Raw genomic sequence first — 25,347 nt, 5'->3', positions numbered from 1 at the left:
ACGAGACGGGGCGGGCGTGGCCCGTGCGACTCGCGGAGATTCCTCGTCGCGCGCAAAACATCCCTGGATCTGGTCAAGTTGTTGTCGCCCTCGAAGCCCTCGAACATAATCCCCTTCTTGTCGGTTGTTTACTTTCCTCCAATTATATTATACCACCTATTGTCGTCGTCGAGTTCTGAATCATCGTCAAAATGGCCACCGAAAAGAAGGACAAGCTTGAGCGTAAGTGGTGCATTTGGGCAGCACAGTCCGCACACGAGCTAACATGACCGTCCAGCGCAGATCAAGTCCGTCGACATGGTGAGCGTTCAAGAGCAATGGTACTAGTGAGGAATTGGCGCTGACCCAGAACAGACGGAGGATATGCAGCAGGAGGCTGTCGAAGTTGGTATGAACAACTTGGACCCAGACCGAGTGACCGGGGGCTAATTTCGTAGCGATTGAGGCCATGGACAAGTATCACATTGAGAAGGTTGGTAGCTCTGCGATTCCACAGGTCATACTTATATGCTCACGATTTCATACCTACAGGACATTGCCCAGTACATCAAGCGAGAAGTCCGCTACCCCGCCTCCTGACCGATCAACCACTCGCTCATACCTAACCAAACGATAGTTCGACTCGCGTAAGGGCGCAACATGGCACTGTGTGGTTGGAAGGAACTTTGGTAGTTTCGTGACGCACGGTATGGGCTGTTCTTCGCGACAATCTCGAGCGTTCGCTAATACACTACAGAGACGAAACACTTCATCTACTTCTACCTGGGTCACTGCGCCATTCTCCTGTTCAAGACCCAATAAACACTCTCCGAAAATATCTCGCGGGCTCACGCCAGAATGCTGGGATTCTTTACGTATTGTCGACCGCCGTTGTGCCCTGGGCAATAATCAAGGGTGGTGGAAAATGCCGCGCAATGGGACGCAGCGGGGCGAAGCAGGAAGGGTCAAGAGAAGCCAAAAACCCCGGGGTTATTGTTGCTCCGGGTCAGGACTATTACGTCCGGGCTTCTCGCTCTCCTTGAGCCTACTATGGCGGTCAACTAGATTCGTTTCTACTTTCTTCAGCGAAATTCTTTCTGTTAATATCTCGGGGTTATCCCATTCACTTCAATATCATTTGATTTCGGTTGGTAGATAATTGGTGCTGAATCTAAATAATTCATTTATCTTGCAGCTATTACCGGAGATGTTTGTAGTCAAAAACTGGAGGGAATTATATATAGTCAACCGCATCGGCTTACTGAGCTGGCCCCTGGAGCTACAACAGGTCTTACACCCCGTGATCATACTACCATAATATGGATTAAACAGTAAAACCTTAACCATTCCTACCATACTGTCCAGCAAGAAACCATAAAGATAAAAAAAATGAAGATGCACGAAATCCACGTCGACCGAATCGCAACCGCCAAGTGCCAAGCCACAACGCCACACGTCAGCCCCTAGAAACGGATTGCCGCTGCCTGCTCCTTCACCATCTCTCCATTTCTCAACGACTCCGCCCGCAGGACCAGAATTAGCTCTCAAACCATCTAGCTCATTTCTCTATCTCATCAGCACTGTCATATCCCGTGGATCCGAGAATCCATCGCCATGGCTATTTGCATCACGTTCGGATCGCATGGTACGTCACCGGACCCTTCCTACGGGGTAGTTTCTCCGCCCCTGTTCCTCCCGAGGACAGCCATATGGAGAACTATACGGGTCCGATTCCGCGGACTCGATAGATCTTTGTATCAGGGGATGTGTATGAGTAGAGCTAACAATTGATAGAATTCACTTCCATGCTGGAAGGTTACGAGCATGTTCGTGCTTACTGCTATAACTGTGAGTGGCTGCCTCTATCTAACTGGCTGTACCTGATCTGACCAAGACTGAACATGAAGGCCAACATTGGAACGGCCATTGCGTGACAAGATGGTATGTATTGATTTGTTTGGTTTCTGCGATCCATTCAATAACATACTAATGAGCGATTATATGCAGGCCATGGTTCACTATCTGCTTTATTGTATGTTAACTGTCAAGTCCACCTACCATCCACAGTAGGTATACGACTTCCCAGTATCTATACTAACCCATCTGCAACCCAATAGCCAGCAATTCCGCTCGCATTTCATAAATACAAGGTCCTTCCCCATTTATCTCCCCCTCTGGGCTCAATCCTAACAGCTCAACAGGAAGTAACATGCTACACATGCCGCTTTACTCAGGACCTTCGGTATGTCGTGTCATCTATCCTTAGGAACCGAAAGTACCCGTGTAGAAGTATCCCATACTAACGACAAAAGCGATCGTCCTGACATCACGCCCGAGACGCGTCCGCCGCCGGGTGTACCGGCAGGGCCGGCGCCTCCGCCGCAGGCTTATTATCCGCCTCAGGGCGGTGCGCCGCCGCCTCAGGGGTACGGGTATAAGTGAGGCTAGGGATGGGGAGTAATGAAGGAGGTTGGGATTGTTATGTTCTTAGGCGCTTGTTTTGTTTCGACTGAGCTGGGATGTCGTTTTGTTTTTGTGCTACCGTGATTGATTGAAGATACCTTTTACTTAGTTTATCTTATTATTATGCCTTGCCTGTGGCTGACTGCTGAGGTTGTTTGTTTGAATTGAATTAATGAGGTTTATTATTGTTATGTTATTGAAGAACGGGAAGAGAGAGGTCACGTCATTAATAAGTAACGAACGGGGTATAGCAGTAAAACAAGAAACAAAAGCCCATACAGTACCTCCAATATATCCAGCAATCCAAGCACAAAGATCTAATCCCATCCCATCATACAATCATAACCAAACCAACCTACAACACCATATCAAGCCTCCTCCTTCCCAGCCACCTTCTCCGTCGGCGTCGCCACCCCACTCGGCGTCTCTCCCCCCTTCTGGCCCTCCAACGTCGCCCTGGGCCTCTTGCCCATCGCATCCAGAACCATCGACCTTGCCGTCCGCACAATACTCTCTCTCCCCTCATACAGCGGGAACACCACAACCCCAAACGTCGTCACAAACAACCACAAAATTTCCACCACCACCCACCCCGTGAAGAACTTCTTGCTGAACACATACCCGCTCCCATACATGGGGATGGGCCAGAGGAGGAGAAAGCAGATGACCATGGCGACGGTGAGGGTGCGCGAGTAGAGCGCCGCGCGGTTGAGCTTGCGCTGCTCGTCTTCTTCGGCGGCGCGGTTGGCCGGCGCGCTCGATTCGCCGGGGATCAGCTCGATGTCGACGTGTGCGGCGGCGGCGACCTCCGTGTCGTCGACTTTGCGGATGGCGCGCATCGACTCGTAGTCGTAGTTTTGGGGGCCGAAGGCGTAGGTGAGGACCGGGGAGAAGACGATCGGGCTGAGGAGGGCGGCGACGTTGCCGGCGAGCATGGGGTAGCTGGCGGGGGTTTGTTAGATTAGTGGATATGGAAAGGGTGGGAGGGGAGGGGAGGGGACGGACTTTGCTCCGGTCGTGGCGACGGTGAAGACGCCGTATTCTCTCTTGGTGGTGACGAGCCAGGCGATGAGGGACATGGCGAGACCGAGGACAGGTGAGCAGGCGGCTGCGACCCAGTTCTGGCCCTTCCAGACGAGGGTCATGGCGCCGGGGAAGACGGCGGAGGAGATGATGACGCCCATTAGGAGGTAGAGGTAGCCCATGCCGATGCCGGCGTAGTAGAGGCCGGTGGCGAAGCCGGCCATGACGATGGCGAACAAGATACAGGACATGTGGGAGATCCAGACCAGTCGCTTGCCCTTGGCCTCGGGGTTGATGTAGGCTTGGTAGATGTCGTAGGTGAGGATGGACGAGACGGCGATAAGCTGGGCGGAGAAAGCGGACGTGACGGCCATGAAGATCATGAGCGTGGTGCATACGGCTCCGCTGTAGCCCAGGAGCTCGACAGCAGCAAAAGGTAGCACAAGACCGGCGGTGACATCGTCCGAGCTCATGCGCTGAGATCCCTCCAGAGCGAGAGCAGAGATTCCCATGGTGCTGGCACAGAGCCAAGGGATGGCAAACCAGCAGAGACCGCCGATGACATATCCGGGGAAGGCATGGACAGGGTGTGCGGCGATAGCTGTGGATGTCAGTATTATAAGCTTAATGCAGATAGCTCAAAGTATACCTTTATTGTAGTATCCATTGTCAAGGAAGACAGTGCTGTTGATCGATGTTAGCCATGTCGAGATTTGAGGCGCAATTACACATACCCAAAGTTACCTGCAATGAACTCGTTAGAAAGATCCAATTTCAAGGAAAGCCAAGGATAGCTCAAGCAGGATACATACCAACAAGATTAATAATCCAGAAAATGCCACCCTCCTTCGACCTCATGGTCAAATAGCTGCCTTGGGCATTCCCCTCGACGGGATGAAGCTCAGACGCCGCGACCAGCGCATCATACACCTTGCCCGGGGACCCGAGATTCTCATTCGTGGCGTAGGCAGAAAACGCAAAGATAAAGATGACAACGATGATGACCACCGTGTGCATGTAATCCGTAATGAAAGTTGCCTTGATGCCGCCGAACAGAGTGTACAGAACCACACCGATGGGGAGCAGAAAACAGGCTGCAGCTGTGTGAACCCCAGTCAGAGAAGTCATGACGGCCGAGCCGCCAGTGAGCAACATGGCGGTGACGAGGATGTTGGTCATCAGGCAGAAGACGATGAAGACAACATGAACGGCCGTGCCGTAGCGGGCGCGAATCGCTTCCAGGAATGTATGCGCATTGGGGGCCCGTCTTTTGAGCTCAATGGCGAGAGTTGCGAAGAGGATGATCTGAACACAGGCGCCTATGGTGAATGACTGTCAGCTATGGGATCAATCTGAGTGCTCTGATGGACCAACCCGAAGCGTAGAAAAAAGGGCCTGAAATGCCATATTGATAGGCCACAGCGGACGACTGAAGAAGAGTTGCAGCCCATGTCCAGCTGCTGACAACTGCAGCCGCAACCAATCCAGACTTTACGGAACGTCCAGCGGTCGAGAACATCTCGGACGTTTGAACTTCATGTTGATATCTGCATAGCGCATTTAGTCTCGGTTCAATGAAGCTGGATTGTCAATGCAGTGTTTCGTATTATGGCACATACCTCTTCAGAGCCCATGTAATGAAGATCATCACGAGCGCAAAGGCGAACCCTAGCCCTATGATGATTCCATAGCCAAACCCTTGAGAAAGGGGGGCAACAAACTTGACCTCTTCCGAGGCCATACTGGCTCAAGATGACTAGTGCCGCCAATTGAGATGAACAGGTAGATTCCGAAGAGATGAGTTGAAATCCAGAAAGAGCCTTGGATGCAGTACTATGAAGCCAAGTCTAGCGCAAAGACCACAGAGGCAACCAGTGCAATCAAAGTCTCGAGAAACCGTTAACAAATGACACAGGGCGGCACAAAGGGCACCACAGCTTCATATACAGTCACTTGGGCACACCAAGCGCCTGAGCTCCTCCGACCTCGCAGTCCTCATCTTGATCAACATGTTGGAACTCTTGGACCGGGATCGACTGTACACCATAGATAGTCGAATACGAATGGCCGACAGCGATGCAAGCGAGCGACGATAAGGCATCCATTCCGTAATCGCACGTGTCGGGGGACTAGACCCAGAGTGCACGGAATCAATCAATCTGCCTTTCATTGCCAATTGCAAATCAAATAAAGGACCCGGGGAAGGGCTATCATGGACAGCCGCTTCATCATTGGTGCTTTTCCCTTATCAGCGGGACGCCAGTCTGGATTCCGGGATTGCACGACCATTGGCGGCGGGTGGTTGATAAGGAATGGCAGTCCTTTCTGATATCCACCGCGACACTAGGTAAACGTCCGTCCACACCGGTCGTGGCTGTCAGGGTCAGTAAGTCCTCGGGTGCTGGTGCTGCAGGGATGGCGGAGATAATGATAACGCATTCCTTTACCTGAAGTCCCCGACTAATGGATTCGTGCGTCCCCCACTGCCCCCGGGTTACTGAACCTGGGGAAGCCATCCAGGTCGAAGGATTCTGTCTTCCTGAGAAAAGCTAAGATGTGTCAAATTCAGCATGAGCATTGGTGGAGCGGAGCTGGCCGATGCCAAGAGCTGTCTACATTGCTTCGCGTCTTGACGGTCGACTGATAGACCGCCAGTCAAGAAAAAAGAAAAGAGCCTGGGCGGCTTTGTCATCAGGGATGGATTCAACTGCAGCAACCAAACTCATACTGTACAAGACGCAATGATGCCTTTCCCAATTTCTTATATTATTCAGCGTTCTCCATTAACGATCACCGGTGCTCCAGATGCATCGATCAATAACGTAAACAAGACAGGTAAAAAAAAGATAGCAACCAATCCACGTTGTCCAACCTATGCTGCAGACAGGTCTTTCAACGCTACACTTTACAAGCATTCGAACAAGAGTTTAGAGACCTCCCCGTGCCATATGTCTCGGAGCTCATACGCACAGGAAAGAAGCAGGAAGAAGGGACGCCAAGGGGTATATGATTTTGAAGGGGATGTATGAAGAGGGTGATGGGTCGATCGGGATGCCTCGCTAGGGCCGAAGATTCCACGCAAGACAACCTATTCGAAGAATTCGACGTGTTGTGGGAGCAAGCACCGCATTGTTTGTCGCATATGCGTCCGTCGCTTGAGCCGGATTGGACGACGGCAAAGGCGAAACGCAGTGACGAGACGGTGCGATCGCGTTGCATTTGAGAATCGGCTTACGAGGAGAACTTGCGGGTGATCTTGGCAATGACTGTGTCGGAAAGGCGCGATTAGTTTTCCGATACTCACGCAAAAATGTCGACGAAGGGTACATACCGTGCAGGCCAACAACCGAGAAGATGAATCCCAGACTCAGAACCAACACAACGACGGGGTCAACACGCAGACCAGGGCTCTCGTCGGTGTAGAGCTTGAGCATAGTGCCCGAGGAACCGCCGGCGCCGGCAGAGCGAGTCGAGCTAGGTCGAACATTGCGCAGAGACTCCTTGTGGTCGGCGGCCGCACGGCGACGCAAGGCAGCGCGAGGACCACCGGGGGGAGTAGGCGACGAAGGACGGTTGATGGCGGACGCAGATCCGGCGGCGGCACCAGCACCGGCCGACTTGGAGTCAGGGCCGGATTCAGCACCGGAGGTCAGGGGAGAAGCAGCACGAGGAGAGGCCTGATGGTAGAATCGGTCAGTATGATTTCTCCGGGCAATTGACCAAGCTGACGGGGAGGACGGGTCAAGCTGTGTCGTGTGGGTGTCCTTTCAAAAAAGGGCGATCATTTAGATTAGGGGTCTCACCATTTTGAAGAGATTGGATGTGAAAGTGAAAGAAAAGCAAAAATTAAAGAGCGTTGTAGAGAATTAGAGAGAATTGAAGAGGAGAAGAGAAGAGGAGGATTGACCAGATGGATCGACGGAGGTGGAAGGAAAATGAGGTCGTGAGCGAGTCGGAGGAGTCGAGGTCGCGAGTTGCCAGAAAGAGGCCACCTCACGCTCACCCGGCCTGTATTGTCACGTCCTGTCATCTCCCCCATCCCCGGCCCTGTCGCCCAATCACCGGCCACAAATACCGGTCCCTTTACGCCTCGCCATCCGTCGGTAATTTTGCCAAGCCAATCTACTGGAACAGATGCCTCTGGTAACCTACCTAGGTGCCTCCAAAGGTGACGGACATATTGCAACAATCACGACTATCTACTTCCAACATAGAACCAGCCATTCTAACTCCCTGTAAACACCGTATTGTTTTCATGTAATTAAGAGATAGCTACAGTACATGACAAAGGAGATGCACAGTCGTTAAAATATGACATGAAGAAACCGGTCGAGACTCGGCAAAAAAGGATCAATCAAACGCTATCAGCGGCAGAAAGGGAGCGGCAAGATGAAGGAGATAGAAAAAGAAAAAGACAATCCAAGTTCGTGAATAAATCGCCAACGCAAAAGGTATCATATCGCAATTCCCGGAAAACACCTGAAAAATTTCGTACCTAAATGGTTCCTCAATAGGTGCGGCCCCATAGCGGACGTATAGAATGGACATTGCCGAACGGTCCCTTCAGCATCTGATTGATATGTACCGACCATTGTTTTGATTTTGGGTTTTTGTTGCTTTTTTTTGTTTTGATCGTCAAGAGTCCAGGTCCAGGGTCATGCTCAATCAATCATCATGCGGTTGGGGACCTGGCCGGTGATGTTCGAGGACAATTCGGTCGTCTTTTCGGCTTCCTTGCGGTCTTTCTTCTTGTTGATATGCGGCTTGAGACCCTTGTGGAAATTGTGCATGCACATGCTGGCGTTGATGATGGTCAGGACGATAAGAATCAGCGTAATCACGGCGAAGAAGGTAAGTGATCGTCGAGCCGGCAGATATATCTCATACGTCCCCGGAGCGTACATGCGAACGAGCTTGAACAGGAAGTACGCCATGGCGGCGAAATACAGAAGCTGCGAAAAGTAAGCAATGCAATGCTGGGTGAAGGTCGGGTGAAAAACGTACAATGATCACAATCATTCCGAAAGTACTTTCGCGGCGAACGAAGACCGCGGCACACACCAAGATCAAGACGGTCACGGGGACAGCGGCCAGCGTGAGTCCAAACTCGATATCGGCTCGTTCGGTAACGATGACGACGAACTGCACGGTAAATCCAAGGAAGAAGAAGAAGTCGAACTTGAGAAGGGCGATGTAAATCTAACCACGGGTCATTAGCTTTCTGCTCGGCGGCCCGCGAGGTTGTCGGGCGGGACTGCGAACCTGATAAGTCAGATATCGACGCTTCATCCGCAGATCAGCGCTGATATGCTTGTAAATGGACCACGCGAATTCATCGTAGAGTTTCCAGGCGATAATCGTCATCAAGAGCGTGCCCATCGCCACCACGCAGGGGATGACGATGAGAAATGGTTCGGATTCCCCCCAGATGTTCTCGTCGATGGCGTCGTTGTCGGTCAGAACACCCACGGCTTCATTGATCTGTTGTACTTGCACGGCTCCGTAGATCAACAGTCCAACATTGCACATGCACAGCCCGATGATCTGAATCGTGTTCTTCATCCGCAGAGCATCGTAGACCAACACCAGCTCGTAGATAAACCCAAAACTGTACAGCGCGAGAAAGCAGGGAACGGTTTTCGAGGCAGACACTTGGTCGGCCTTTGGTCGGAGTTGAATCTGGAAATTGGCGAAGACATAACTGGAAAAGGCGCCCGACCGGATTAGCGATCTTTCAAACTGGCGGGGGAGGGGGAGATTAGTGACCGCGACCGCGACGGCACATACCTTTCGAGCGCCAGAGTGATGATGGTCTGAATGAGGGTGACGATGGCGAAGGACCACGTCCAGAGCGAATTTGGGATGTACATTCTGCGTTTTGAGGGATGCGGAGGCACGTTCGTATAGCCTTCTCGCGCCCGAAACCCACCGGGGCGTCGGAATGAGGGATCGAAAGAAGAGTTCCCCAGTAGGGAAGCCCGCGAGGTGTGGGAATAAATCTTGACGAAATGCTCCGTTACGGAGCTCGAGTCCGCCGGAGGTTCAGGCTCGGGATACAATATGACGGTTTCACCACCAGACAGGCGGCGAGCGATTGAAGGAGGGTCGGCGAGGAAAATGTCTGGCCGGCGAGATGCTCGAACGACCGGGGTTGGGGGAGATGACAGTCGACAGGCCTTTGAGCTTTCAGGAGGTGCGGTCTCGACGGTGATGGGCTCCGGGAAAAAATGACGGACACAACCCTTACGCCGAACAGCGACACGTACAAACCTCCACTAGGCTGCTTCTGGGCCCAGGGAAAGGGAAAAAAACGGATGGGAGGGAGAAATGACCCGCACCGGCGTGGGCGAGTGAGCGAGTGAATGGGAGCGAGAAAAGGGAAAAAGAAGGGCAGATCGGCTTTTGGGGATTTTCCCCCGGAGGAGTTGCCAAGCCGCGAGTGAAACGTCGCGTTGTTGGGTCGGCGGGGGGGCAAGAGGCTCTCCCTCCGATCGAACGCTCAGGTCGGTAAGGCTGAGGGTGCGCACATTTAGGGATCACGCGAGGACGGAGTCGGACGCAGGGATTGGAGGCGAGAGGAGGTTGGAGAAGAATGATTCGATCAGGCGCGGCAAAACGAGGGACTGGCGCAGGCAGAGGAGAGCGAGCGAGCGAGCGAGAGAGGGGGACAAGGTCCGGAGTGATCCGTAAGCCAGAGGGGGGAAACGGAGAAGAAGAGAGAAGAGCCGGAGAACGAGTGTAAGAAGGATTATTGAGAAACGAGCGAGTGGTGGCGGCGTAAGACTAGAATATTAATATGGAGGCATGCCATGGACGGGTTGGGGCTGGGGAAGGTTAAAGGAGTCTAGGAGAGTCATATTTGACAGCTAACGGGAGCCAGTCTTTGGATCGGATCGTATTCATTGATTATGATCAGAAGATAAATTAGAATAATTTACTAATTTAATTATATGGATGTTCCAATTCCCCTCTCTAGAAGTACTTCTAAGAATACTCCTAACCCTCAATATCTACTCCGTACGACTACATTGGCAGTCGCCAAGATGGCTGCTGATAAATGAGAAAACCCACCGTGCCTGACTAGACGCGAAGGAAAAATCCAATCGACTTGTCTGCCTCCTGAACCGAACAAGTCATCCAGGCCGGTGGAGCCAGACCCGGTTTTTCTCTCAGCCTGTTGGGAGGATTGACGGGCCAGATTTGCCGGTCGTTTCTGCTCGGCCATCCGTGGCTCCCGACAGCATAATTTTACGAATTACGAATGCGACCGTTCTTCATGCGCGCTTTAATTTCTGGGATTCCACTGCATGTCCCGGTCGAGATCTCCCTGACCTTATTTTCCCTGTACGCAGTAGTCCGTACGGCTGACGGAGTACTCTGTCCGATGTACACTCCGTAGACCCTGTATGTAGCCTGTACGACATAGATTTCCGCGTCCGAAGCTTTGATATCGCATCGTCATCTCGTGAAGATCGTCTATTTATAGGCTTTCCACCCTGGATTCCAGGTCCTTCCGACCGCCGACGGTCTCCTAAACTCGATCATCGTCGAGACCCTGTGCATGCGCCAATTCGCAAGCTGCGTCGACAGCCTTACTGATTACATCAAGCTGCATCGCGAGCCTTTGGCCAACTCTCCCAACTCCCAATTGTCGAGCCACAGGCACTGCATCCACCCTCCTCAATCTTACGCGATTTTTGATCCACACACAGCCCAAACGCCAAACACCAAACACCAAACAAATTGCCCCAAGATCCCGTCATTGCCAGGCCAACCAGTCTCACCAGCCGTCATGATCGGTCCGCTAAGGCACTGACTGTGGCAGTGTCGCCTCCATCCCCGACTTCAGGTAAGCCACTCCCAGCCGCCCCTGACCGTGGCTCAAACCAAGCCAATGACAGCGGACGCTAGCGATTTAGAATCATTGAATCATCATGGCCCAACTTCGGTGACGGCCCTTCCTTCCTTTTGGCCATGGACCCCGGTTTCATGTACAGTACTTCAGTTGCTGACCGACTGGATTCAGGATTGACATGCGCTGTATTACTATAGATAGATCTGGGAGCCTTGCGGTGTATCCCGCTGATCATTGGGAAATGGTATTTCATCGGAATCGACCCTTGAATCCATAGGCTATAGTGTCCGGAGCACAGATCGCAGAGAACCGGCGGATTCCGACGTAAAAAGGACCGAAAGGAAGAATTATTGAACGATGGTCTCGCCCGCGGGTTTTCTTTTCCTTTTCCTTTTTCTGGTTCTTTTCCAGGAAGGGATGCGCTAGTCTCGATGAGGCTAGGGTTCCTCAACGCAGGTGACACCTTGCCCAATAGAGACTAGCGGGCAGACCATGAAGTACACGGAAGAACTGAGCATCGTCCGTTCATTCATCTCGACCTTCTTCTTTGACGTCGCTGGTTCCAGCAAGCCCCTTTTCTTGATCCCATCCATGATCCCCGGATCTAGTGTCTGCATCTACCCACGATCTATTGATGGTAAGAACTTTAATGAACCCTTCTGAGGATGGGTCTCTTTAGGCCCCGATTTAATCTATGCAGTCATGCACTGATCCCTGGGAGGTGATCAAAGACCGCTTCACTAGGCCGTCTTACTTCCCCAGACCCGGCTTCTCTGCGGTCCAAACTGACGCGACAGTCATCCTAGGCCCCCAAACTAGATGGCCGAATTGAGGATACAGCCGTCAATTCGTCAGGCCTCCCAGTCTATAAATACTCTGCTTGTTGACATGACATTGGAGACCAAGTTGTTGGCTCGTATCAACGGGGTTGGTTGATGGGCCGCATTGTTTACGAGCACCCACAGAATCTGCCGGCCGATTTGAATCTGCACAATGGTGAGATATGAAATACGAGACCCGGCGAATGGGACAACAAATGCACAATACTGCGACTAAAACCGGTTACAAAGCATCGCATATCGACCAGAGACAGTCATTCTTGATGACAGACTGCGAATAATTGATGACTCTAGCTATTGATTTCTGTGGAATTTATGGAGAATGGAACAATATGTTACGTTCCGCTAAAACTAAAAAGCACCTTTGCCAGGCGTGGTGTCCCCGTCCAAGGCAGCACAGCCTTTTTGGAAGTCGGAGGGGTTGAGGAACTCCGCCTTCGTGCTGTTCTTGCGTGCAAGACCAATAAGCGTGTTCTCTGCACCAGAAGTTAGAATGAAGGGTACCAAAGCAAAGAAAGGACACTTACTGTTGGTATCATACTGGGGCCACCCGAACTTGGTCAGCCCCTTCTGAGGATCACGGGCAAACGCCACCCATGCCGAGGTCATATACTTGGAGAACTCTTGCTCCTCCGTGGAGCTAGACACCGCACTGATGTCGTCAGAATTGCCGAACACCATGGGTAAATCGACTCCGTGGTAGGCTCCGCTAGTGGGATACAGGCGCATGTTGTCCCAATCACCGAAATAGCGCGAGTGCCAAACGGGAACTCCGTTGGCAGCACGGTCTTTGGCAGCATCGCCGCTGGGACAAGTGAAGGCGGCCAGGTTGAACTGGTCCCAGTCCTCATTGGTCAGGGTCAGACTGGCGGCAAAGGCGTTGACGCGGTAGTAGCCGGCCTCGTTTTCGTTACTGTTGCACAGATAAGGCTAGACGGGGTCAGTGGCTATCCTGAATGATGGAATTTCAACGGCCGCAGACTGACCAGTTTGGCAAACTTTCCGGCCGCAGACCTCTCTGCGTAGTCACTGAAGACGGTAACGTCGTCAACGGTCGGATGGAAGACGGGTTGAGGAATGGTAGGCGACGATGCGGCAGGGACCTTGGCAACGGCCTTCAAAATATCTCCGTAGGACTGCTTACGGAGACATTTCACGACTTCCTCGACATCGTCGCCGCTGTCACCGCAGTCCAGAGTCTTGGAGACGTGGTAGAAGTAGCTGGCCGACTCCTCGGCAGTGTTTGGCTTGAAGCTGAGTGCCGTTCCCGAGTGGGAGATGAGGCCGCTGACAAGCGGCTTCTCGGTCCAAATGTATGAATAGTAGTCAACAGACGCACCGCCAGCCGACTGTCCAAAAATAGTGATGTGTTCCGGATCTCCACCGAACGCAGCGATGTTATCATGGACCCATTCCACGGCCATACGCTGATCGAGGAGCGCAACGTTCTGGGTCAGTCCCGGAGCGCCCGAGAAACCAAAGATATTCAACCGGTAGCTATCATCGTCAGATTGGAGGATCTCAAGCACTCGGTCTGAGGGTCACTAACTTGAAGGTCACGACCACCACATCCTCGTTCGCAGCCAGATGCTGTCCATCGTAGAAAGGACTGTTGGCACCGCCGACAGTGAAACCTAGATATGTCAACCTCAGCACCCAGCAATACATCAGGCTACGTACGACCACCGTGAATAAAAACCAAGACGGGCTTCAAGGTCGAGGTCTTGGGCTGCGTCCATACGTTCAAGTACAGACAGTCCTCGCTCTGGGAGGTTCCCAGCTGTTGAGCGAAAGACTTGATGATCTTCACAGCCTGCGAAGTGAAACCCGGGAAATCAAGGGGCGTCGTGCCGATAGTAGCGGGGCAATCCCTGCGAAAGTATTGGTTATGATGATATTTACTTTGATTGGGCCAAGAGAATCGTGCACATACGGGCTCTGCAGGAAGTCAAGAGGTCAGTAACTGCGGTGATGGTTTTCATCGACCGATGGACAGTACATACATAGGCTTTTGCACGAACTGTGCCATTTGACTCATACGCCACTGGGGACGCAAAACGCAGATCACCCGTGGGGGCCTGCGCATACGGAATACCCAGATACTCGGAAACGTTGGACTCCCCAGGGGCGGCATGGCCCTCGATCAATCCACTGCTGGTTGAGACACGGGCACCGACGGACTGGACAGCAGCACCCTGGACCCATGTCGGGAGGCCAGCAGCCAGCAGGGAGACCGACGCGAAGGATTTCCAAAATCCTGCCATGGCTGGGCAGAGAAGCGTTTCTTGCGACGTTCTCGAAATAAAATAGCAGGAAGAGGTGGACGGTGACAGGAGACACCAGATATAAAAAAGGGATTTAGCTCATGGGCATTTCACAGTGGACAAAGCCACGAGTCAGCAGCTTGGAGAATGTTTTGATTAGGACCCATTTGTCTCAACCCGTCAACGACTGGCAAATTGCAGTGCCCTTCTGACCTCTGCTTCGTCGGATGTTCCTCGGCAGGGATTAGGCCGGGCCACTTGGCTAGCAGTCTAGCACCAAGGCTAGTGTCTCTGGCACGGAGAAGGAGCTGTGCCATTGCCTCCGATTTGCCCCAACGGGTTTAGCTATGCGGGATTCACTCTGACCCCTGTCGCGGCTGTCAGTTGAAGAATGCAAGTCTAATTAATTCATGCTTATTGACACCATATCTTGTCATTGTCAGACGTTGAATAATGGCTTAGCCCTTGAGAATCCCTTCGCATGGTTTCAGGGTCATGCTACGAACAGATAAGTGGCATGAGCGGCAGTCGGAAATTTACCCATTCTCGCGTGGTTGATCCACCTATCAGTCGGCTATGGCCGCTAAAGAGGGCAGTTGGCAGCCCGTGTTTTTGATTTGTATTTCTGCCCCCAGTCACTGCGAGAGCCTTCCTACAGCCTTGCCTTATAGGTGTGTTAACATGAGTCAGTGTCCACTTAAGTACCTCCAACGCGAGGATCCGGCCTATCGAACAAATTAACCCTCGTGGAGAATTACCGACTCCAATCCTTCATAAACCTAAATGTCTACGGGCATTGTGCCATCGACTCCTTTAGCCAAGAAGTTCGTGCCCTACGCGTCTGTTCGCTTTTTTAATTATGTGGCAATGTGCTTAGACTGTGCTTGGGCCTTGGGCCTTGAGCCTAAGGGTAATATATATCAGCAATGCCTCTCTAGGGTCCTTTTTTTTCGTCCTGGATGGCCACTTCGCCTTTCAGCATCATGTCATGGGAGATTGGACTGAGCACGCCAACGGTGCCAAACCGAGGCTTCACGTTATGGATTTGGAGTGTGATAATGATTATCTTGGCGGGGATTTTCGTGTTGACTAGGCTGGCGATTCGTTTTCATAACCGCCGACTAGGGGCCGATGACTGGACTATCTTTGCGTCAATGGTAAGGGATCGTCGTCGAGCTTCAGATTTTGACTGACCGTTTTATGGAATAGCTTAGCTCGGTGATTCTTACCGTGACTGAGTGCTCTGGTTAGTTTCCTCACCGGTTGATGGTTTTTAACTGACATCTTGGCGAACAAGCGGTCCACTATGGATATGGAAAACATTCTTCATATCTCACTCAGCACAACCGGGTCATTGCGCTGAAGGTAAGACTCCACGATACTTCCTGAAAGCCGAGCTAATCGTGTAGTGGTTCTTCGCAGCACAGGTCATGTACAAAGTGGTCATCGGCATGACCAAGGTCTCTTTTTTCTGCCTTTACCTGCGCATTTTCATCCAGCCCGTCTTTCGTCGCGTCTGTTACGGAGGAATACTGTTTATCCTCGCCTGGAGCTTGGCATATATCCTGGTCACCATTTTCCAATGCAAACCCATCGCCTCGTTCTGGGATAAAACCATACAGCACCCGCATTGCGTGGACAGCAAGTCGCAGTGGCTGTCGTACGCCGTCATCAATATCCTGAGCGACGTGGCGATTCTTGCGCTCCCGCTGTATCCCGTCTCGCAGTTGAAACTGGCACGGGCGAAGAAATTAGCGCTGGCCTTTATTTTCGGCCTTGGTTTATTGTGAGTTTCCGATGTCTGTACTGTTTTCCTTGGCTTACGAGTAAAGCGTTTGCGTGACGAGTGTCGTGCGAACGACTACTTTAGCTCAATCTGCCGATGACAGAGACCCAACGAGTAAGTCCTCCGTCAAGATCCGATAGTTGAATGCTAATCGACCAGGCGGCCCCATTCCCGCCACCATCTGGAGTGTCATCGAAGCCAACGCCGGCATCATCTGCGCCTGCCTCCCCGTCTACAAACAACCGCTACAATACCTTCTCCCCCGGCTTTTCGGCTCCACGCACAGCACCGGACCGACCAGTCGCAGCAAATCGCGCCGCAAGGGCCAAGGGTACGCGTCGAACGGCGACCTCCAAGATCCGCAGGACAGCGCGTGGCGACAGCTGCACGGCAGCGGGGGGAGCTACTCGAATAGCGTGTCGACGCGGGGATTCGAGATGTTCACGATGCGCGATCACAAGCATAATCACGAGATCACGCAGGTGGTGGACGTCAAAGTCGAGTATCAGGATGATCGGCGGCGGTCGGATGCGTCGTCGAGGCCGATCCGGGACCGGGAGAGTTTATGACGAGGTAATTGATAGATAGATTAATTGTACATACACATGTACTCACATACTAATTTACTTTCTCCCGGAAGTGGTCCATCCAGCAAGTCAAATCACTTGTAAACAATCATATCCATCCCCCCCTTATACGGCAGCGTGATCCTCTTAAACGGACCCCCCTCTTGATCCACATACTCAAACAACTCCTGATACCCATCCTTCGCCATCAGCGTATTATCCGCGATGATGACCGCTCCAGGCTTCAACTTATCCTGAACCGCCTTGAGGGCGGGGAGAGCCATCGGCGTCCAGACTGAGAAGGACAGAACCATTAGCGAGACCCAAACCATACCATCCCCCATCAAAACCAAGGAGGGAGAAAGAAAAGAAAAAGAACTCACTATCCAACAACACCAACCCAACCCCCTCCTCGCCAACCTCCTCACCATACCCCCCGCTAGTCAACGTCTCCCGCAAATCGCCCTCCCTCAACTCAATCACCCCCGCGACATCCCTCCCCGCCTGAGTCCAATACTCCCTCGCCAGCGCCGCCTTGCCGGGCTCTTTCTCCGTCGCGACCACCTTCCCTTTACCCACTCCCTGTCCCTGTCCCTGTCCACTACCGTTGCCGTTGGCATTGTCTTTAGCTTGAAGGTTGGCCAACACCCCCAACGCTAGATAAATCGTACTAACGCCATAACTCGTCCCCGCTTCGACGACGGTGGTGGCGCCCGAGGCGCGCAGGGTCTGGTATACGAATTCGCATTTGTCCTGGTCCAGGGCGATGAATTTGTCGGACATGAGGGCGTCGAAGGAGGTGCGGTCCGCCCGGGAGGAGGGGGAGAAGGTGGAGGAAGGGAGGGCGGCTTCTTGGGCGAGGGATTTGGCGTGGAGGGTGGAGAGGAGGGAGTGGATTTGAGGGGGGAGGGAGAGGGGGTTGGTCATTTTGGTGTTGGTTGGTTTGTCTGGTTATTGGGTTTATGGTGATGGTGAAGGTGAGAGTTGAGAGTTGGGGTTGGATGGGTATGCGGGGGTTCTTTATAAGTAGTATGAGCGGATGGATTCCGTCAATAAGATGAAGAACTGTGAGTCAGAGTCCGCGGAGATTCAGGTCTGCATGGATGTACGGATGGAGGGTAAGATTTTATCCATCAATTAGACGGGGAATACGAGTTATGCGAACCTTGGATTTGAATAGTATACCATAAGAAAGAAAGAAAAATGATGATGACATCAAGAGGGGTCGATCTTATCTGATCATCTCTTGCGAAGTATACTAACCTTCATATTCTGACTGAATTGATCTATAATTCTCTTTTATGTCCTACAACTGACTCGGCCCTCGAGATGAGCCCTCCTGCACCAAGATCAATTCCAACAACTGCCGCAACACTTCCTGCCGACCACTCTCCCTCTCCGGCTTGACCTCGTGTCCCCGGATCACCTCCAACAGCTGCGTCTTCGTCAAGACCATCTCATAGTCCGCCGGATGCTCTCTGGCCTCCTGAACCTGCGCCGCCGAGTCCAGCAATCGCCTCGTCAGCACCCCATTGCTCACAATCAGCCTCCACCGCTGCCCGACATCCGTGACCTCAAAATCGATCGCAAACTGCAGATCCGCCCCTCTCTCCCCGTCCAGCTGCACCGACAGAATCTCCAACCACTGGTCGATACTCAGCTGCTCCCCCAACGCCGTCCGTCCCCCGGCCACCATACCGGCCTTCTTCCCACTCCGCAGCTCCTGCGCGCTGGTGAGGTAGAAATTGCGCCAGGTGGCGTTCTCCGCGCCGAACCCTAGCTGCTCGTACACCGACGCCAGCAGCAGCTTTGCGCGTGGCTCCGTCGAATCCGGGTCCGCAGCCACCGCATGGGCCAGCAGCGTCGCCGCAAACCGATAATCGCACTTCTGAATGAAGGTCTCCGCCTTGTCGCAGAGCCCGTCAACACCATTAAAGCATTCCACGTAACGCTGGCCCTCCTCGGTGGGCGGATACTGCCACAGATGCTCCGGCCGGCCGTCAAACCAGGTCATGTATTTTTGATAGATGCCCTGCCCAAGCCCATCAGCCATCCAGCTCATCCAGCCAGAAGCACAAGAACAACAACAAAACATACCTTCACATTATGGCTCAAACTCCCATAAAACCCGCGACAATGCCACGCCCTCTCGATCCGCCCCGGCAGCCTCATCCGCTCTGCGATCTCCACCCCCGTCCACCCCAGATTCATCATCCGCACCGTCTGATCATGCATATACCCGTACAAATCCCTCTGCTCCTCCAGCCTCCTCACCAGCGCTTCTCTCCCCCACGTCGGCCAATGATGACTCCCAAACAGCACGTCCGCGTCGCGTGCAAACAGCACAATCGCCTCGTCCAAGTACCCGGACCACGCCTTCGCATCGCGCACCTGCGCCCCCCGCAGCGTCACCACGTTATGCATACAGTTCGTCGCCGTCTCCGGCACACACAGCGCGCGGTAGTCCGGGAAAAAGAAATTAATCTCCGCGGGGGCCTCGCTGCCAGGAACCATCTGGAACACGACCCGCACGCCGTCCAGCACATGTTCTTCGCCCGTCCGCTGGATCAACACCGTCGGGGGAATCAGACTCGTCGTGCCCACGCTCGACCCCAGCCCTAGTCCCGTGCCGATCTGGCCTGAAGGCCCCCTCGGCAGCGCATTCCCGTACATGAACGCCCCGCGCCGCCGCATCGCCGGTCCTGCGAGAATACTCTCGCTCATGACGGCTTCCATGAATCCGTCTGGCGCGAGGATCGGAATCCCCTCTCCCACTTTCCCTCCTTCTATCTCTGTATCTAAAACACCCCCAGCCCCCATATAATGATCCCCATGCGAATGCGAATACACCAACGCCGTGACTTTCCTGTGTCCTCGATGCGCACGATACAGCGCTAGTCCGGCGGCCGAGCACTCGCACGAGATCAGCGGGTCGATGACGATGATGCCACTAGCGCCTTCGACGATCGTCATGTTGGACAGGTCGTAGCCGCGGATGTGGTAGATGCCAGGACAGATCTCGTACAGCCCGTGTTTGGCGGTGAGTTGGCCCTGGCGCCACAGGTTGGGGTGTGCGGTGGATGGACAGGTGGCGGAGAGGAAGGTGTAGCTGGTTAGGTCCCAGATGGGCTTGCCTTGGGGGGAGGTGATGATGGGGGGTTCGAGGGCGGCGATGAAGCCGCGGGAGGTGGAGGTGAAGTCATCGGTGTCGGTGAAGGAGGGGTTGTTGGACATTTTGGTTGGTTTTGGTATGGGATATGGGGAATGGGTTTGGGGCTATGTTTGGGAGGTGGTTGAGACTGGTATTTATGGTCCTTGTAGTGGATGTAGAGACTGAGCCCTAAGTGCTTCATTTGGATGGACGGGCTGTCGATAGCCGATTCTGCGGGGAGTTATGGATCTTTAGTTGAGTGTTGAAGCTAAGTGTATGATTGTTGACTGGCAGAGAGAAGTATGCATATGGATTTCCATTGGCTGATTGACTAGTGCTTGACGACATGTGGTTCCCGTCGCACGCAATCCGGCTGCGTCGCGTTATCGGTAGGGAGGGATCTATATCTAAGAATGGGCGATGATAGCTGTCTGCCTGTTTTGTTTCTCTTAGCTTTTGCTTTATTTCTAGGGGACCAGGTAGTGTAGTTTTCGACCTAGCCGAAATAAAACAATTTAGCAGCAACAATGGGTCATGATCAAAGTGTACATCCGCACATTCCAACCACCAGCACAAGAACAGACATAAGGCAACAAGCATCGCAAGATCAAGGCAGAACTTCATAGTATTCACCTGGAATACTCTCGGATACCTGCAGCAGTCATCCCATCCTACCGCCAGCAATGTCGATCCCAAGGGATACTCCATATCGGAAATCAGGTGGCTGGGCGAATGGCATCAAGATCTCCCCAGCGGCAATGTCTCTACACCAAGGCTGTTGAAGATGCCTAGTCTGAAGCCTAATGATATGTCATACTTCGAGGGTTGATTGAGTATGGAGGTATGCAATGTTGTTGAGATTGTCTGCCAGGACAGCGCATGATGTCTTGAAGGTATCACTCACTCCCTGTCTCCCTGACGGTACATTCCAGAGTATTGGAGGTAGGCATCAGTATCTGCCTAGGGTGTCTTTGTAGTGACGATGGTATTCACTATATAAGATGTCTGGAATACACCGTCTGCTTCCATCCTCTCTCCATCCTCCTGAGAACATCACCCACTCATCAATCCTATCTCCAACATCCAACCCTCAGCCCACAAAATGACCGACCCCTCCACCCCCCCAAACCAAACCACAATCTCCACCCCAACCGCCCCCAGGGCCGTCTCGCCCTCGCCCTCGCCCCCGGGCCTGTACCTCCCCACCGACCGCCCGGGCAACGAAGGCTTCCACGACCGGCGTCGGCGTCTCGAGCGCCTCCAGGAAAGCATCCACCTGGACGCGGGCCAGCTGCGCGACATCCTCAAGCGCATCTACCGGTACGACCACGCGGGCCGCGAGCTGATCTGGAAAAAGAAATGGCTGGACCAGTTCGTGCCGGAGACGTTTGAGGGGGCCGTCGTCACGGAGGAGGTGGCGGGGGAGGCGCTCGAGGAGGCCATTGATCGGTCGTTGGTGAGGCTTTGTCGGCCTTCGTATGTTTCCTTTTTTCTCCCTTTTCTTGTTGTTGGGTTCTGGTGTGGGTTCTGGTGGGGATGGGTGGCTAATGTGCATAGGGCGTACGATGTTTACCGGTATGCGGTTCGATTGAATCGGAATGAGCCCGGGAGTCGGAAGTATCATATCTTCACGGTCATTTGGGATGGGTTCACGCCGGACGTTCCGGAGGAGTTGGAGGGGTTGCCTAATTTGAAGTTCAACGAGGAGAGGAGGAAGGTGTTTTGGTATCCTAGCAGGAATTAAATAGCGGGTTACCAGGGAGTGGAGTTTAGTGGTTGAATGCTCGGTTCTCTTCAACAGAGGACTGATTTAGCCGCCGGATGGTAATCAACTTACCTTTAGGGTATGCTGGGTTGTTCTAGCTATTAGGTGGTTTAATGCTTCAGGCTTATCCGTTCCTTAGTTCGCGATTTTCCGTAGAATCATTCATTCCTCATACTATATCATATCTTCTACATTCCTATCTCCAGATAAGATAAGATTAGATAAGTATCTATCTTGATAGACCATAGAGTCTGTCTTCATTCTACTCTACCCTGAATCCATATACCCATCTGATTGGTCTTGACCTGCAGATAAGCATGCGGGGTACCAATCACCACCCAGTAAATAGTTGTTATATCCCCTCATCTGTCCTCCTCTCCCCTCCTTCCACCTCCCTCTCATACCCAGAGCACTCAATCCTCAATCCTCAACCACCAAAATGACCACCCCAATCCCCCACATCTCCAACTGGATCGACGGCACCCACACCACCGCGACCACTACCAGCATCCCCGTCCTGAACCCCGCCACCGAAGCCCCCCTCGCAACCATCGACGCCACCTCTCACTCCCAAATCACCTCTCTCATCACCACCTCCCTGCAAACCTTCACCACCAGCCCCTGGTGCCGCCCCGATGCCTCCACCACCCGCTTCACCGTGCTCACCACCGCCGCGCGCCTTCTCCGCGCCCGCATCCCGGAATTCATCACCCTCGAGACGCAACAAACCGGCCGCCCGATCCGCGAGATGCGCGCCCAGCTGGCCCGCGTCCCGGAGTGGCTCGAGTACTTCGGGTCCGTGGCACGGGTGCACGAAGGCCGCGTGCCGCCGTTCAAGGGCCCCGTCGTGAACACCCTCACGCGGCTCCCGCTCGGCGTGGTCGCGCAGATCACACCATACAACCATCCGCTGCTGATCGCGACGAAGAAGATCGCGGCAGCCCTGGCGGCGGGGAATGTCGTGATTGTGAAGCCGTCCGAGCGGGCGCCGCTGTCGGTGCTGAGGCTGGGCGAGCTGTTCAAGGAGGCCGGGCTGCCGGATGGCGTGTTGCAGATTGTGTCCGGGTATGGGTATGAGACGGGGAAGTGGCTGTGTGAGGACCCGCGCCTGGCGAAGATCGATCTCACCGGGGGACTGGGTACGTATCAGGCGATTGCCGGGGCGGCGGCGAGGAATCTGATTCCCATCACGGCGGAGTTGGGGGGCAAGGCGCCGGTGTGTTTCCTGGATGTGGATGTGGAGGTGGGCGTGAAGGCGGCGCTGTTTGCGGCGTTTATCGCGAGTGGGCAGACGTGTGTGACGGGGAGTCGGTTGCTGGTGCATAAGGATGTCTATGAGGGGTTTAAGGGGCTGTTGGAGACGAGGGTGAGGGCGTTGAGGGTGGGAGATCCGTTTGATGGACGGACGCAGATCGGGGCGGTGATCTCGCAGGAGGCAGTGGAGCGGTGCGCGAAGTTTGTGGAGCGCGCGGTGGACGGGGGAGGCAGGGTGTTGTGTGGAGGGAAGGCGATGAAGGTGGATGGGAAGGGGTTCTTCTTCGAGCCGACGGTGATCGAGACGACGGCGGATTCGGATCTCGCGTGCAACGAGGTCTTCGGGCCGGTGATTGCGCTGCTGAAGTGCGAGAGTGAGGAGGAGATCGTGCGCGTGGCGAATGGCACCTCGTTTGCGCTGGGGGCGTCGGTCTGGTCGAATGACTTTGCGCAGGCGCATCGCGTGGCGGCGCAGATCGAGGCGGGCATTGTCTGGATCAACGGGCATCATTTGAATGATCCGTCGTCGCCGTGGGGAGGGTTCAAGGAGAGCGGCGTGGGCAAGGAGAACGGCATGGAGGCGTACGAGAGCTATACCAAGGTGAAGAGCACCGTGATGAACTACGGAGTGCCGCCGGCCTGGTTTGACGACGAGCCGGAGGGGGCGAGATATGGTTGATCTTGCTTTATATGGAGGGTCTGATAGCCATTTGATATTCAAATAGTACAAGGATTGAAGATTGAGTGAATCAATAGTTCAGTAGTCAGAGGTACTAGAATGTATACATTAAATGGTTGATGTTGATGTTGTAGTTAATAGGAAGCAGCATCGGTATTTCCTCCATTCTAAGACCTTCATTGAGAGCTTTATTATTACCTGAATCCATAACGATTAAACCGTCATGGTTGAAACGTGCAGACCTACCTGCAGCTTCTAGACTCCTCCCTTCTACAGTACAATCCACCACAATCCACAACCCTCTACAAATAAGCCAAAGCAAAACTGAAAATAAAACACAGAAAACATTCCAAAAGAAAAAAAAATCCATTCTAAAGCCACACACCCACAAAACCACACATCCCTCCCACCAGCCAACCAAACCCCCAATCAAAGAGCTAAATCTCCCCCTCCACCCTCTTCAAATACTTATCCACGCCATCCAACTTATCCATCTTCCTCTTCTCAACCACAATCGCGTCCTTCACCCGCTCCAGCGCCACCCCCCTCACCGCCTCCTTCCATCCCTCTCTCGGAATATCACCGTCGATGCGCACATGCACCAGCAGGCCTTTGTCCAGGAAGTCCCTGTCCGGCTTTTTCTCGTGGACCTCGAAGAAGCCGAAGTTGAGTTCGTCGCGCGCGGTGATGAACCGCTGCAGTGTCGACCCGGGCTGGTCTCGGCAGGGCATGTAGGCCCATAGGATGCGCTGTTTGGGGGCGAGGGTGCGGGTGGAGGAAAGGAGGGAATGGGATGAGGATGAAGAGGCAGAAGAGGAGGAGGAGGAGGAGGAGGAGGAGGAGGAGGAGGAGCGGTAGAAGGTGGTGGGGGACATGCGAGGGGTGTTTGAAGAAGAAGACATCTTGGGCTTGGGTTGGATATATCAGGCTGCTTGGGTGGGTTGGTGGGTCTGGGTCTGTATATACTATACTGCAAGATGTGTTGGTGAGGGCTTATGGCAGGGGTTATGGGGGGTTTTATAGTTGGTTGGGGTTGGTTGGGTATATATGATGGTTTACTTGGAAGTATACGGATGGCGGTACAATGGAAGGGGCTTTTGAAAGACGTAGTGAATATGTGACACAATGGAGAAGGGAATTAAGCAGGAAGTCAGTAGTAGTTGGTCAATATAAGAATGGGTGGAGAAGGTGATTCGTTGAGTGTCGGGAACTTCCTTCTCAAGAGATGTCTTATATGATTGCATGACAAAGAAAGGGGATGATTTCAAGTGAATAACTGCAGATGCATGCTCAAGCCATTCTGATGCATTCTACAAAGACAGAAAATTTATTTCAGGGTTGATTTAATGCAAGCTTGAATAATTGGAATTTTATAGTATGATTAAATTCTTAATTGGTTTATTCTTTTAGATAATATGCCAGTGATCTCACAGGTGTCTGTCTGATAGTTGAGGTTTAAAATATGGAACTAGTGGTAAAGAATGTTTATTGTCATCTAAATGGTCCAATTTCTCACAAAGAAGCAAGAGATCAAGAATCATACCTAAGCAAGTAATATTGCAAGTTACTGCACCTCTTACAGATCAGAAATCTACGTTCTAGCGGCAGGGCTTAAGCCCAGTAAAATATAATGAAACAAAAAATCTCATTCAACCAAAACTGCACAGAATAAGACCAAGAAAACAGTAAAGCAGTTGACACCAAAACACCTTTCTCTTCGCGG

At 53.0% G+C, this 25,347-nt stretch overlaps 12 protein-coding genes across 12 annotated transcripts; 5 read left to right on the top strand and 7 right to left on the bottom strand.

Moving 5' to 3' along the window:
* The first annotated feature begins 55 nt into the window (after positions 1-55).
* Positions 56-1,112, top strand: P170DRAFT_438373 (dynein light chain DYN2). The gene is made up of 7 exons (XM_024849588.1): positions 56-222; positions 278-300; positions 355-388; positions 438-472; positions 532-558; positions 617-686; positions 737-1,112. Exons 1-7 carry the CDS (start codon positions 192-194, stop codon positions 799-801), a joined length of 285 nt encoding a protein of 94 aa, XP_024701967.1. The 5' UTR covers positions 56-191; the 3' UTR covers positions 802-1,112.
* A 235-nt stretch (positions 1,113-1,347) lies between these two features.
* P170DRAFT_511359 (rhodopsin family protein) lies at positions 1,348-2,686 on the top strand. Its single transcript, XM_024854881.1, has 6 exons — positions 1,348-1,624; positions 1,774-1,827; positions 1,887-1,920; positions 1,987-2,011; positions 2,097-2,221; positions 2,292-2,686. The coding sequence occupies exons 1-6, from the start codon at positions 1,594-1,596 to the stop codon at positions 2,419-2,421; spliced, it is 399 nt and encodes a 132-aa protein (XP_024701966.1). The 5' UTR covers positions 1,348-1,593; the 3' UTR covers positions 2,422-2,686.
* P170DRAFT_387521 (sodium:solute symporter family protein) lies at positions 2,587-5,667 on the bottom strand. Its single transcript, XM_024845807.1, has 7 exons — positions 5,085-5,667; positions 4,840-5,012; positions 4,278-4,784; positions 4,200-4,209; positions 4,115-4,149; positions 3,448-4,066; positions 2,587-3,384 (listed from the first exon to the last, which is right to left on the bottom strand). Exons 1-7 carry the CDS (start codon positions 5,204-5,206, stop codon positions 2,811-2,813), a joined length of 2,040 nt encoding a protein of 679 aa, XP_024701965.1. The 5' UTR covers positions 5,207-5,667; the 3' UTR covers positions 2,587-2,810.
* A 928-nt stretch (positions 5,668-6,595) lies between these two features.
* Positions 6,596-7,583, bottom strand: P170DRAFT_218856 (SEC61-beta family protein). Its single transcript, XM_024842850.1, has 3 exons — positions 7,269-7,583; positions 6,797-7,211; positions 6,596-6,731 (listed from the first exon to the last, which is right to left on the bottom strand). Exons 1-3 carry the CDS (start codon positions 7,269-7,271, stop codon positions 6,697-6,699), a joined length of 453 nt encoding a protein of 150 aa, XP_024701964.1. The 5' UTR covers positions 7,272-7,583; the 3' UTR covers positions 6,596-6,696.
* A 543-nt stretch (positions 7,584-8,126) lies between these two features.
* P170DRAFT_362077 (uncharacterized protein) lies at positions 8,127-9,335 on the bottom strand (the record flags this gene model as incomplete). The annotated part of the gene is made up of 4 exons (XM_024844507.1): positions 8,127-8,417; positions 8,470-8,664; positions 8,728-9,166; positions 9,253-9,335. 4 exons carry the CDS (start codon positions 9,333-9,335, stop codon positions 8,127-8,129), a joined length of 1,008 nt encoding a protein of 335 aa, XP_024701963.1.
* A 2,888-nt stretch (positions 9,336-12,223) lies between these two features.
* Positions 12,224-14,641, bottom strand: P170DRAFT_218781 (carboxylesterase). Its single transcript, XM_024842848.1, has 6 exons — positions 14,163-14,641; positions 14,093-14,097; positions 13,840-14,030; positions 13,709-13,793; positions 13,146-13,656; positions 12,224-13,089 (listed from the first exon to the last, which is right to left on the bottom strand). The coding sequence occupies exons 1-6, from the start codon at positions 14,421-14,423 to the stop codon at positions 12,511-12,513; spliced, it is 1,632 nt and encodes a 543-aa protein (XP_024701962.1). The 5' UTR covers positions 14,424-14,641; the 3' UTR covers positions 12,224-12,510.
* Positions 14,642-15,273: 632 nt separating this feature from the next.
* P170DRAFT_218798 (uncharacterized protein) lies at positions 15,274-16,901 on the top strand. Its single transcript, XM_024842849.1, has 6 exons — positions 15,274-15,580; positions 15,633-15,669; positions 15,721-15,788; positions 15,833-16,209; positions 16,256-16,323; positions 16,369-16,901. The coding sequence occupies exons 1-6, from the start codon at positions 15,383-15,385 to the stop codon at positions 16,776-16,778; spliced, it is 1,158 nt and encodes a 385-aa protein (XP_024701961.1). The 5' UTR covers positions 15,274-15,382; the 3' UTR covers positions 16,779-16,901.
* Positions 16,828-17,736, bottom strand: P170DRAFT_438367 (O-methyltransferase). The gene is made up of 2 exons (XM_024849587.1): positions 17,159-17,736; positions 16,828-17,070 (listed from the first exon to the last, which is right to left on the bottom strand). The coding sequence occupies exons 1-2, from the start codon at positions 17,700-17,702 to the stop codon at positions 16,871-16,873; spliced, it is 744 nt and encodes a 247-aa protein (XP_024701960.1). The 5' UTR covers positions 17,703-17,736; the 3' UTR covers positions 16,828-16,870.
* A 345-nt stretch (positions 17,737-18,081) lies between these two features.
* Positions 18,082-20,222, bottom strand: P170DRAFT_411883 (alkyl/aryl-sulfatase; the record flags this gene model as incomplete). The annotated part of the gene is made up of 2 exons (XM_024846914.1): positions 18,873-20,222; positions 18,082-18,807 (listed from the first exon to the last, which is right to left on the bottom strand). Exons 1-2 carry the CDS (start codon positions 20,007-20,009, stop codon positions 18,082-18,084), a joined length of 1,863 nt encoding a protein of 620 aa, XP_024701959.1. The 5' UTR covers positions 20,010-20,222.
* Positions 20,223-20,977: 755 nt separating this feature from the next.
* Positions 20,978-21,815, top strand: P170DRAFT_438366 (uncharacterized protein). The gene is made up of 2 exons (XM_024849586.1): positions 20,978-21,402; positions 21,484-21,815. Exons 1-2 carry the CDS (start codon positions 21,029-21,031, stop codon positions 21,668-21,670), a joined length of 561 nt encoding a protein of 186 aa, XP_024701958.1. The 5' UTR covers positions 20,978-21,028; the 3' UTR covers positions 21,671-21,815.
* Positions 21,816-22,090: 275 nt separating this feature from the next.
* Positions 22,091-23,690, top strand: P170DRAFT_438364 (putative aldehyde dehydrogenase family protein). Its single transcript, XM_024849585.1, has one exon. The coding sequence runs from the start codon at positions 22,131-22,133 to the stop codon at positions 23,622-23,624; it is 1,494 nt and encodes a 497-aa protein (XP_024701957.1). The 5' UTR covers positions 22,091-22,130; the 3' UTR covers positions 23,625-23,690.
* A 371-nt stretch (positions 23,691-24,061) lies between these two features.
* P170DRAFT_477529 (uncharacterized protein) lies at positions 24,062-24,526 on the bottom strand (the record flags this gene model as incomplete). Its single annotated transcript, XM_024853483.1, has 1 exon — positions 24,062-24,526. The coding sequence occupies one exon, from the start codon at positions 24,524-24,526 to the stop codon at positions 24,062-24,064; it is 465 nt and encodes a 154-aa protein (XP_024701956.1).
* Between the last annotated feature and the right edge of the window lie 821 nt (positions 24,527-25,347).

Source organism: Aspergillus steynii (genome assembly GCF_002849105.1).
Source record: "Aspergillus steynii IBT 23096 chromosome Unknown P170scaffold_6, whole genome shotgun sequence".
NCBI classification, from domain to species: domain Eukaryota; kingdom Fungi; phylum Ascomycota; class Eurotiomycetes; order Eurotiales; family Aspergillaceae; genus Aspergillus; species Aspergillus steynii.
The sequence above is the reverse complement of the archived record's forward strand: the minus strand, read 5'-3'. Positions and strand labels throughout refer to the sequence as shown.